The sequence below is a fragment of the Hyla sarda genome, chromosome 9 (genome assembly GCF_029499605.1).
Source record: "Hyla sarda isolate aHylSar1 chromosome 9, aHylSar1.hap1, whole genome shotgun sequence".
Classification (NCBI taxonomy): domain Eukaryota; kingdom Metazoa; phylum Chordata; class Amphibia; order Anura; family Hylidae; genus Hyla; species Hyla sarda.
The window spans coordinates 6,485,483-6,498,024 of NC_079197.1; the positions used below are offsets into that span (position 1 = coordinate 6,485,483).

Sequence of the window (12,542 nt, forward strand, 5' to 3'; positions counted from 1 at the left end):
GTTATCAAGGAAAAAAAGTTTGAGGTTAAGATCCAAAAGGTATTTCATAGAGATGCCTTTTAAATCTAAAGATGTGCTCGGTGCGTCACCCATCTTTCCCAGGAACAGACTGGACAATTATTATTATTATTATTTTTTTTTTTTAAACAAATGAAGGTGAATTCTCATCACAGATTGTGGATAGGGAGTTCCTCTGTTTATCTTGGCAGTGGTGGCCTTTAATAATTAATCTGTGCCCACGGCCGTGTGGGTGACGCCGGGCAGCATGCTGGGACTGCGTGTCATGAGATGTGATAACAGGAAGGTGATGCTGCGGGGGACACAAGGGCTAGGTAAGACGAGATCTGGTGCTACTTAAATATTAATCGTTCCCCTTTCAGCCCGCAGCATCGTGTTCTCTGTCCGAGGTGAAAGGGGCCGAAATACTAGTCGGGCATGGCAGTCCTGGTTGAATAATGGGTGGCAGTGGAGGGGGTGGCGGTGTGTGTACTGGGAGTTAGTGACACCTGTTGGATGTATAGGGTACAACACCTGTTATATCTGCTTCTGGGAAAGCTGTGTGACCAGCACAATGGTCGTTAGTAATATTGCCTGCTGAGCTTTGTTTCTAAGCTGATCATTTTTAATACTGGATTCTGAGCTGTGTACCTAAGCCTGACGTGTGAAATTATGTGCTGAGCCATGTATCTAAGCCTGACATGCATAAAGTTGTGTGCTGAGGTGCTGTGTCTAAGCTGAGATTATGTATATGAGCTGTGTATCTAAGCCTGATGTGTGCTGAGCTTCTGTATCTAATTCTTTAGTGTGATACTCTTTGCGTAGCCAGTGTATCTTAACCTTTCCTGTATTGTAATGACTCGGTGAGATAATGTATCTAAGCCTATCATGTGCGGTACTGTCTGTTGAGCTGCTGTAGCTTTCGGCTGTCAGGGCATGCTGGGAGTTGTAGTTTTGTCACAGGTTGGAGGACATTGCCGTAAAGTCCCCTGCAGCTGCTCAGGAGTCTGGGACAGCTGGGTGATGGCCTCTGCGCTGTCTTTGTATCCTCTGAGCATCCAGTAAATGATTGATAGAAATGGAGGATGGTTGCGCCGCCTGCGTCTCGTGTATCGTCGCCATCGCCGTGTTTATTGCTGCTCTGGCGTCTCCGGGTGACGCGGACGGATTATTACCAGAGGCGCAGATATGTGCAGATCTCCATCCCTACACCACCGGCTTAGATACTCAGCAGGCAGGATTACACAGGATAGATAGATTTGGCTCTACAGGTAGGATCACACCTGTTAGGCTTAGATACATATCTCAGTAGTCGGTATCACACATGATGAGCTTAGATACAAAGCTTAACCACCAGACAGACACACAATTGGATTAAATACACTGGCTCAGTTGGCAGTATCACAGTATAGGCTTAGATACAGCAGCTCTGCTCACTGTTTCATGCCTGCCAGGCTGAAATATACAGCTCAGCAGCCAGTATCACAAATGATTGGCTTAGATACAAAGCTCAGCAGGCAATATCACACATGATAGGCTTAAATACAGCAGATAAGCAAACTGTACCACACATGCAAGGCTTAGATACATAATCTCTGCAAACAGTACAACACAGGATAGGTTTAGATCAGTGTTTTACCAACCAGTGTACCGTTGGCTGTCCGGGCATGCTGGGAGTTGTAGTTTTGCAACAGCTGGAGACGCACTGGTTGGGGAAACATTGGTTTAGATACACTGACAGTATCACACAATGGCCTTGGTTACAGCATCTCAGCACTCCATTTCATGCATGTCCGATTTAGATACACAGCTCAGCAGCCAGTATCTCTAATGATCAACTTAGATACAGCAGGTAAGCAAACAGTAACACACAGGCAAGGCTTATTCGCTGCAGCCTTAGATACGCTGACTGTATCACACATTGTTTAGATACAAAGCAAGACTATATCACTTATGGCTTAGATACACCATTTAAGTACCCATGCCTAAGTTCAGTGCAGGGCAATGAGCTCTATGGACCCCTGTAATGTGAAGCATAGGGGATTGTTATCTTTTCAGGAGCCTGGGAAAGCTGGGTGACACTCAATGGTGGCCATATTTGTCTTGTTTCCAAACATATGTAGCTCAGGGGGAAGTAAGTAGCTCAGGGGGAAGTACAGGTGGCCATATTGTTTGTACTCAGCTTTCCCAGGAGCTGATAGGACCATGTGATGCCTTACTAGAACTTGTTCTGTAGGATTAGTCATGACCCCGCTCCTCTATAAATGACATTCATGTGGACGGGTGACATTGTGTCCTCTCAGGCAGGAAAAGCGCTGCTCTTTTAGATGTCCTCTAATGACAGGTACGACGTGTTCTTCCTTCCCCGGCCGCGTCCTCCGCCACATCCTGCGCCAGTCACCGGGAAACACATTGTGCCAGAACCGCTCCTCACATCTCACATCGGGAACACTCAAGATATTTTAGGATGTTTTATCTACCTGACAGACTCAGCTCTACTAAAGTCAATGGAGTCAAGTTGTAATACCGCACACAACCTGAGGACAGGGGTGGCGCTGTTTCTGCAAGAACTCTATGTTTTTCTAATCCAGCATCTCCATTCAATAGCAGTTTTTCCCAATCAGGGTGCCTCAAGCTGTTGCAAAACTACAACTCCCAGCATGCCCGGACAGCCGAAGGCTGTCCGGGCATGCTGGGAGTTGTAGTTTTGCAACAAACCGAAGCACACTGCTTAAAGGGGTACTCCGGTGGAAAACATTTATAAGTCAACTGGTGCCAGAAAGTTAAACAGATTTGTAAATGACTTCTATATAAAAAAAAAAAAAATCTTTACCCTTCCAGTACTTATTAGCAGCTGTATGCTTCAGAGGAAATTATTTTCTCTTTGAATTTCTTTTTTGTCTTGTCCACAGTGCTCTCTGCTGACACCTCTGTCTGTTTTAGGAACTGTCCAGAGCAGCATAGGTTTGCTATGGGGATTTTCTCCTGCTCTGGACAGTTCCTGATACGGACAGAGGTGTCAGCAGAGAGCACTGTGGACAAGATAGAAAATAAATTCAAAAAGAAAAGAATTTCCTCTGTAGCATACAGCTGCTAATGAGTACTGGAAGGATTAAGATTTTTTAATAGAAGTCATTTACAAATCTGTTTAACTTTCTGGCACCAGTTGATTAAAAAAAATAAATACAAATATAAAAAGTTTCCCTCCGGAGTACCCCTTTAAGAAAAACGCTGCCATAGCTACATTTCTGGTCTTGGTGACCCCTAAGGTCCATGTAATGGGACCCAAAAAACGAATCCCGCCCCCCGGACTACAACCTATATGAAGCGAAGCTGCAGTGTAAAGCATTGGGGCCGCTGCTTGTGCTGAGGGTGGACGGAGACGTTACACTCGGCCCCATTGTTATACAGCTCGGTTACGTCACCGCATTGCGGGGGGAGGATATTTTGGTTGCGCACTTTCCGTTCCTGTTTGTTTGAATGAAGAAGAGTCTGTGTTGTTAGGGAGCGTGCACAATGCACAGTGCCTGGAGGGGCTGTCATCTCCCATCATGCTCCGCTCCCTTAGATCTGTTCCTGGGAAAGCAGCATGGCTGTCATCAAGCTTTCCCTGGATCCTGATGAGCAAACCTGCCTAATGCAGTGGTTTATAACCGGGGGGCAGCTGTATGACTGGGGCCTTAGTGGATGATGGGTGTTGTGGTGAATGGGGGAAGCTCCCCACCCCCCTCTGTAGGTACGACCCCTGCAGGTAATTTGCTTCCTGTAGGTAGTCCCCCCCCCCCTTTAGGTAGGACCCCCTGTAGGTAGTTTTCACCTCCCTCTGTAGGTAGTCCCCCCCCCCCCCCCCCCTGTAGGTAGTTTTCACCTCCCTCTGTAGGTAGGACACCCCGTGTGGGTAGTTTTTTTTTACCCCTTAGGTAGGACCCTCTGCAGGGGGGGGGGGGGGGGGGGGGTCCTACCTAAGGGGGGGGGGGGGGGAAACTATTGACTGGGGGTCCTATCTAAAGGGGTGGGGGGCACAAGGGTTGGGGGTTTCTATTTCCAGGGGGGCAAATTACCTCCAGCAGATCCTACAGGGGGTGAGGGATTTGGGCAAACCAGTTTCAGGGATCCTTATTATAAGGTAAAGAGGGGGGGGGGGGAGACTACCTACAGGGAGCAAATTGCCTGCAGGGGGTCGTACCTACGGGGGGGGGGGGGGGACGACACAGGATGGACCCTACATACAAGGATTCTACCCACGGGGAGTTGAGGGAAACTACATACAGGGGCAAATTACCTCCATTGGTTCCTACCTATAGGGGGATTCTACTTACAGGGGGCAAATTACCTACAGGTGGCAAACTGCTTGCAGAGAGGTTCTACCTACATTGGGGAGCAAAATACCTAAAGGTAGGTCCTACAAGGGGCAAAAAGCAAAGGGAGGGATTTGGGGTGTAGTTGTGCCCCATAGTAATAACTTCCCGTGTTCTGCCCCGAGCTATAAAAGATTGGGAAGCCCTGACCTAAACTAACCAGCTGTATGACTAGGACATTAGTGGATGATGGGTGTCTTCTTAAAGGGACTGTAGGGAATGATGGGTGTCTCCTTAAAGGGACTCTGGGGAATGATGGGTGTCTTCTTAAAGGGACGGTGGTGAATGATGGGTGTCTTCTTAAAGGGACTGTGGGGAATGATGGGTGTCTCCTTAAAGGGACGGTGGTGAATGATGGGTGTCTTCTTAAAGGGACTGTGGGGAATGATGGGTGTCTTCTTAAAGGGACTGTGGGGAATGATGGGTGTCTTCTTAAAGGGACGGTGGTGAATGATGGGTGTCTTCTTAAAGGGACGGTGGTGAATGATGGGTGTCTTCTTAAAGGGACTGTGGGGAATGATGGGTGTCTTCTTAAAGGGACTGTGGGGAATGATGGGTGTCTTCTTAAAGGGACGGTGGTGAATGATGGGTGTCTTCTTAAAGGGACGGTGGTGAATGATGGGTGTCTCCTTAAAGGGACTCTGGGGAATGATGGGTGTCTTCTTAAAGGGACGGTGGTGAATGATGGGTGTCTTCTTAAAGGGACTGTGGGGAATGATGGGTGTCTTCTTAAAGGGACTGTGGGGAATGATGGGTGTCTTCTTAAAGGGACGGTGGTGAATGATGGGTGTCTTCTTAAAGGGACTGTGGGGAATGATGGGTGTCTTCTTAAAGGGACTGTGGGGAATGATGGGTGTCTTCTTAAAGGGACGGTGGTGAATGATGGGTGTCTTCTTAAAGGGACTGTGGGGAATGATGGGTGTCTCCTTAAAGGGACTCTGGGGAATGATGGGTGTCTTCTTAAAGGGACGGTGGGGAATGATGGGTGTCTTCTTAAAGGGACGGTGGTGAATGATGGGTGTCTTCTTAAAGGGATGGTGGTGAATGATTGGCATCTTCTTAAAGGGACGGTGGTGAATGATGGGTGTCTTCTTAAAGGGACGGTGGTGAATGATTGGCATCTTCTTAAAGGGACGGTGGTGAATGATGGGTGTCTTCTTAAAGGGACGGTGGTAAATGATGGGTGTCTTCTTAAAGGGATGGTGGTGAATGATTGGCATCTTCTTAAAGGGACGGTGGTGAATAATGAGTGTCTTCTTAAAGGGACGGTGGTGAATGATGGGTGTCTTCTTAAAGGGACGGTGGTGAATGATGGGTGTCTTCTTAAAGGGATGGTGGTGAATGATTGCCATCTTCTTAAAGGGACGGTGGTGAATGATGGGTGTCTTCTTAAAGGGACGGTGGTGAATTATGGGTGTCTTCTTAAAGGGATGGTGGTGAATGATGGGTGTCGTCTTAAAGGGACGGTGGTGAATGATGGGTGTCGTCTTAAAGGGACGGTGGTGAATGATGGGTGTCGTCTTAAAGGGACGGTGGTGAATGATGGGTGTCGTCTTAAAGGGACGGTGGTGAATGATGGGTGTCTTCTTAAAGGCACAGTACATGTTGTCATATACTATAGTGTTTGCTGCATAGTGACGTCTTATTCCTGCCGCAGGTTTCTCATGGCGCCGGCTCCAAGAACATGGTGGTGAAGATCTATAAGAACGAGGTGGACGAGGAGGGGATTGTGCGGGAGATCTCCCTCCTGCAGAAACTGTCTCACCCCAACATAGTGAGGTGAGCGCGAGGTCGGGGGTCCGCTCTTCTTACATCCTGATCCATCGTAGAATGTAGAGTTCTGCAGATTTCTAATACACTTTGTGCTCTGGTTCCTCACCGTTACCTGCTTGCAGTCAATGAATGGGAACAATTCTGTACACTGAAAACCCAGAGAGACCTGTTATGTCTCACAGCAGAGGCTTTGCTGCTATTACATTCAGTCTAGTATAACCCTAGCAGACCAGAGGCTGAGTATCTAATACAGTGTTTCCAAAACAAGGTGCCTACAGCTGTTGCAAAACTCTGGTAGTCTGGGCATGCTGGGAGTTGTAGTTTTGCAACAGCTGAAAGCGCCGTAGTTGGGAAACACTGATCTAATAAGACAGATCATGTGTTTTCAGCTCCCTCTAGTGGCAGGCAGTGGGAACCTCACGCTGCGTTCACTTAGGGAAATGTTTTCCAAAAGATTTGGGTACTAACTTTTTGTCATTGTTCTTTTTGTTATTTATTTATTTGTTTGTTTAATTTTATTTAAATTTTTGTTTAATTTTATTTATGTATGTATTCTATTTTATTTTGTTTATTTATATTATCTTATTTTTTATTTTATTTGTTTACTTCTTTTTAGGTATCTTGGGATCTGTGTGAAAGACGAGAAGCTGTATCCGATTCTGGAGGTAAATTTTACAGTGCGTCATAAACACTCACTGGCCACTTTATTAGGTACACTTTGTTAACACACATAGCTAATCAGCCAATCACACGGCAGAAACTTAACGCATTAATTTATGTGGATGTGGCCAAGACAACTTGCTGAACGTGACAAGGTTGTTGGTGCCAGACGGACAACCATCTCTGGGGTTTACACTGTAAGAAATGACAGAGGCAACAGGAACTCAAATAACTACTGGTTACAACCAAGGTCTGCAGAACACCATCTCTGACCGCACGAAACATCCAACCTTGGAACAGATGGGCTACAGCAGCAGAAGACCAGGGCCACTCCTGAGGCTACAATTCACACAGGTCACCAGAACAGGACTACAGAACCTGGGGGAGGAAAAAAATAAAAATAAAATAAAAATAAAAAAAAGCGCAACAACAATCTAATAAGTTACACAGCGTTTCAAGCCAGACAAAACACTCAAGACACACCCAAAAAATTGCACAAAAGCAATGTTTAAGGATAGCCCCACTGTTACTGTACTGATCTGCAGGGAAATCCTGTATTATAGTCTATAGTTACATCCAGAGCTGCACTCGTAATTCTGCATGTTTTTGCAATATCTACAGCAGTGTTTTTCCCAACCAGGGCGCCTCTACCTGTTTCAAAACTACAACTCCCAGCATGCCCGGACAGCCGTTGGCTGTTTGGTAGTTTTGCAGTGGCTGATCTACAGTGATGCATTATGGGACTGCACAGTATCCTGACATAAGAACAGGCAGTATCTCCATAATACATGCGGCTCTGGCTGTGACTGATCCGGCCATTCACAGCCGATGTTCAATGATTTGGTCATGTGATTAGCTGCAATCTGATTGGTGGCTGGAGGCAACCAATATACATGTAATATAAGATATCGGTTTCCCCCGTTCTCCCCAGTACGTGAATGGAGGCTGCCTGGAGGAGCTATTGGCTTGTAAAGAAGTCTGTCTGAATTGGAAAGAGAAGGTTGACCTGTCATGTGACATCAGTCGGGGAATGGTTTATCTACACTCCAAAAATATCTATCACCGTGACCTGAACTCCAAGGTAACGTGACTCCTGACATTGTGTGCACAGAACCGCCTTTACTTACGGGTCCTCCTCATAGCACTTTATGTATTCTTACAGAACTGTCTTATAAGAGTCACCCCGCGGGGCCGAGAAGCGTTGGTAACAGATTTCGGTCTGGCCAGGGAGGTGGTGGAAGTACCGGTGAAGAACGGAGAAAGGAAACTGTCACTTGTGGGATCGGCCTTCTGGATGGCGCCTGAGATGTTACGTGGGGAACCGTACGACCGCAAGGTGTGTTATCAAACATAAAGAATATACCTACTATAATACTGCTCCTATATACAAGAATATAACTACTATAATACTGCTCCTATATACAAGAATATAACTACTATAATACTGCCTCCTATATACAAGAATATAACTACTATAATACTGCCCCTATATACAAGAATATAACTACTATAATACTGCTCCTATATACAAGAATATAACTACTATAATACTGCTCCTATATACAAGAATATAACTACTGTAATACTGCCCCTATATACAAGAATATAACTACTATAATACTGCTCCTATATACAAGAATATAACTACTATAATACTGCTCCTATATACAAGAATATAACTACTGTAATACTGCTCCTATATACAAGAATATAACTACTATAATACTGGTCCTATATACAAGAATATAACTACTATAATACTGCTCCTATATACAAGAATATAACTACTATAATACTGCTCCTATATACAAGAATATATCTACTATAATACTGCTCCTATATACAAGAATATAACTACTATAATACTGCTCCTATATACAAGAATATAACTACTATAATACTGCTTCTATATACAAGAATATAACTACTATAATACTGCCTCCTATATACAAGAATATAACTACTATAATACTGCTCATATATACAAGAATATATCTACTATAATACTGCTCCTATATACAATAATATAACTACTATAATACTGCTCCTATATACAAGAATATAACTACTATAATACTGCTCCTATATACAAGAATATAACTACTATAATACTGCTCCTATATACAAGAATATAACTACTATAATACTGCTCCTATATACAAGAATATAACTACTATAATACTGCCTCCTATATATAAGAATATAACTACTATAATACTGTCTCCTATATATAAGAATATAACTACTATAATATTCATCAAAGAGAAAAAGAATAGACGGACGACTCACCCAGGTGCAGTAAAAAATTCTTCTTTATTTTCATGAAGTTTTCGTATATCCACGGCAGAGCAGTACAGGGGGGTTATCGGGGGGATGCAGGGTGCGGGTGTGCAACAATTGTATCGCTCGTTCACTGAGCTTCTTCTGGCTTCCCACATGTGTGTACTGACCTGCCGTGATTTAAAACCAGGTACGTGAAGGGAAGGGGAGGGGGGAGGGGAGGATCCTTCACCCTGGGGTCAAATCACCTTCAAGTGCTTAAAACCAATAGAATATCATAGGAATGGTCCGAATTCAGCTCGGTCGTTTAACCCTGCCGGTCCCAGTGCTCCTGTTCTTAGGATCCAGCGGGTCTCCAACTGTATTAACAGATTTTCTCTATCCCCTCCGTCTTGTAGAAGGGGGACCCGCTGGATCCCGAAGAATTTCAGAGCCTTGGGATCATTGTGATGTTCCTCTCTCATATGTTTTATGAGTCTGGGAACACCTTTTCCAGTTTTTAGAGAATACAAATGTTCCCTGAATCTAGTACATAGCTGTCTTTTGGTTTTTCCGATATAAAATCGGCCGCACTGGCAGGTTATGCCATATACCACATGCGTACTTTTACATGTGATGACTTCCTTTACCATCACTTCTCTCCCTCCCAGGTTAATAAAACTAACTTTCAAATTTTGAGGGCAGTATGAACACTGCCCACAGGTGTAGTTACCTGGGGGGAGGGAAGTGGTGAGCCAGTTAGTGTGTTTAACGTTTTTGGTGCGTTTTTTAAACCTCTTTATATTGTCGCCTATTGTAGTGTTTTTTCTAAATGTGATCAGTGGTCTATTTTTGATCACTTCTCTGAGGTCTTCGTCTTGTTCTAAAATCTTCCAGTTTTTATTTATTGCTCTTTTTATTACTTCGTTTAGTGGGGTATTGTTGAAAGTAAAATTAAACCTTTTATTATTTACTGCAGATTGATTGGATTTAATCTTTTCCTTTAACAAATCTTCCCTTTTTTTAGAAGCTGCTCTTTCATAGGCTTCATTAATAATTTCTTCCGGGTACCCCCTTTTTTTTAGTCTTATTTTTAACTCCTCAGCTTGTTTTTGATAATTTTGCTCCTGGGTGTTAATGCGCTTTAGCCTAATAAATTGACTGTATGGCAGTCCTCGCTTGGTGTGATGTGGATGGGAGCTGTGAAAGTGTAATAATGTATTTTTTGCTACTGACTTTCGATAACCTGTGATGTTGATTTTATCTTCTTCTACAGTTAACAATGTATCTAGGAATTCCAGTTTGTTGTTTCCAAATGCTGCTGTAAATGACATATTGCATGTATTGTTACTGTTCAAAAAAGCTACAAATTCGTGGAATTTATGTTCTGAGCTATTCCAAACTATGATAATATCGTCCACATATCGTTTGTAAAAACGGATATGTGGAAGATAGGGGTTATCATTAGTAAAGATATATTTATCTTCAAAAGCCGCCAAAAATAGAACTGCAAATGTGCATGACACAGGAGTCCCCATAGCGGTACCGTTCTTTTGCCGGTACCACTGGGATTCAAATTTGAAGGTATTGTTAGATAATACCAATTTTAAAGCCTCACTTACAAAATCTATGTATGGTTTGGATTTACCTGCTTTTTGTAAGAAGTATTGCACTGCCTGTACACCCGAATCCAAAGGGATTCGAGTGTATAGGCTCTCGACATCAATACTAGTCAAACTGTCATTTGGCTCTATAGGAAAATCTTGGATCGCTGTTATTAAATTAGTGGTATCTTTTAAATAAGACCTGGTGTTTTGAAGTAAAGGACGAAGCAACCAGTCTAGGTATTGGGATAGGTATTCTGTAATAGAGCCTATCCCTGCAACTATGGGGCGTCCTGGAGGGTTCTCTAGCGTTTTATGAACTTTTGGTATTATGTACCATTTTGCAGGTTTGGGGTGGGTTGGCAATAATTTCTCAGCTGTTTTTTTACTAAGTGTGCCCTTTTCAATATGCGTTTTAAGGAAGGTTTTCAACGTGTTATTGATTTTATTAGTTGGGTCCCCCCTCAGTTTTTCATAGGTAATCTCATTACTCAACTGTTTCATGGCCTCTTTTTTATAATCGTCTGTATACATCACCACTACTGAGCCGCCTTTATCGGCTCGAGTAATGGTGATATCAGATCTAGCCGATATTTTTTTAAGGGCTTCACATTCTTCCTTAGGCAAATTGCGAATAGCTTGGGGATAAATTAGACTTTTCACATCTTGTACAATTGCTTTCCTGAACAACTCCAGGGGGCTCCCTGGACTTATTGGAGGAGAGAATGTAGATGGGTTACCTCCTGTAAATTGAGGGACACACATGGTTGGATCAGATGTATAATCTGTAGTTAGACTAGCTAGTACTTGGATATTAGATATATCCTGCGTAGTAAATTGAGGGTTGGGAATAAATCCCAAAGGGCCAATGTAACTTTGAATTTCACCCTCTAGTTTTTCTACTGCGTTTTTATTTACTCTATTGTTATAATATTTATGCAAGTTCATTTTTCTTATTCCTTTTTGCATATCAATCTCGAAATCTTCTTCCACGAATTTGTAGCTTTTTTGAACAGTAACAATACATGCAATATGTCATTTACAGCAGCATTTGGAAACAACAAACTGGAATTCCTAGATACATTGTTAACTGTAGAAGAAGATAAAATCAACATCACAGGTTATCGAAAGTCAGTAGCAAAAAATACATTATTACACTTTCACAGCTCCCATCCACATCACACCAAGCGAGGACTGCCATACAGTCAATTTATTAGGCTAAAGCGCATTAACACCCAGGAGCAAAATTATCAAAAACAAGCTGAGGAGTTAAAAATAAGACTAAAAAAAAGGGGGTACCCGGAAGAAATTATTAATGAAGCCTATGAAAGAGCAGCTTCTAAAAAAAGGGAAGATTTGTTAAAGGAAAAGATTAAATCCAATCAATCTGCAGTAAATAATAAAAGGTTTAATTTTACTTTCAACAATACCCCACTAAACGAAGTAATAAAAAGAGCAATAAATAAAAACTGGAAGATTTTAGAACAAGACGAAGACCTCAGAGAAGTGATCAAAAATAGACCACTGATCACATTTAGAAAAAACACTACAATAGGCGACAATATAAAGAGGTTTAAAAAACGCACCAAAAACGTTAAACACACTAACTGGCTCACCACTTCCCTCCCCCCAGGTAACTACACCTGTGGGCAGTGTTCATACTGCCCTCAAAATTTGAAAGTTAGTTTTATTAACCTGGGAGGGAGAGAAGTGATGGTAAAGGAAGTCATCACATGTAAAAGTATGCATGTGGTATATGGCATAACCTGCCAGTGCGGCCGATTTTATATCGGAAAAACCAAAAGACAGCTATGTACTAGATTCAGGGAACATTTGTATTCTCTAAAAACTGGAAAAGGTGTTCCCAGACTCATAAAACATATGAGAGAGG

The 12,542-nt window shown here is 42.9% G+C and overlaps 1 protein-coding gene across 9 annotated transcripts in view; it reads left to right on the top strand.

Annotated features, from left to right (window-relative positions):
* The window catches only part of LOC130290859 (dual specificity testis-specific protein kinase 2-like), a 61,857-nt gene that overhangs the window by 45,518 nt on the left and 3,797 nt on the right, over window positions 1-12,542 (top strand). For all 9 annotated transcript variants that reach the window (XM_056539003.1, XM_056539005.1, XM_056539004.1 and 6 more), the window contains 4 exons: window positions 6,013-6,134; window positions 6,745-6,793; window positions 7,720-7,869; window positions 7,951-8,124. In XM_056539003.1, the coding sequence (XP_056394978.1) occupies window positions 6,013-6,134; window positions 6,745-6,793; window positions 7,720-7,869; window positions 7,951-8,124 (495 nt within the window). The remainder of the gene's footprint in view (window positions 1-6,012; window positions 6,135-6,744; window positions 6,794-7,719; window positions 7,870-7,950; window positions 8,125-12,542) is intronic.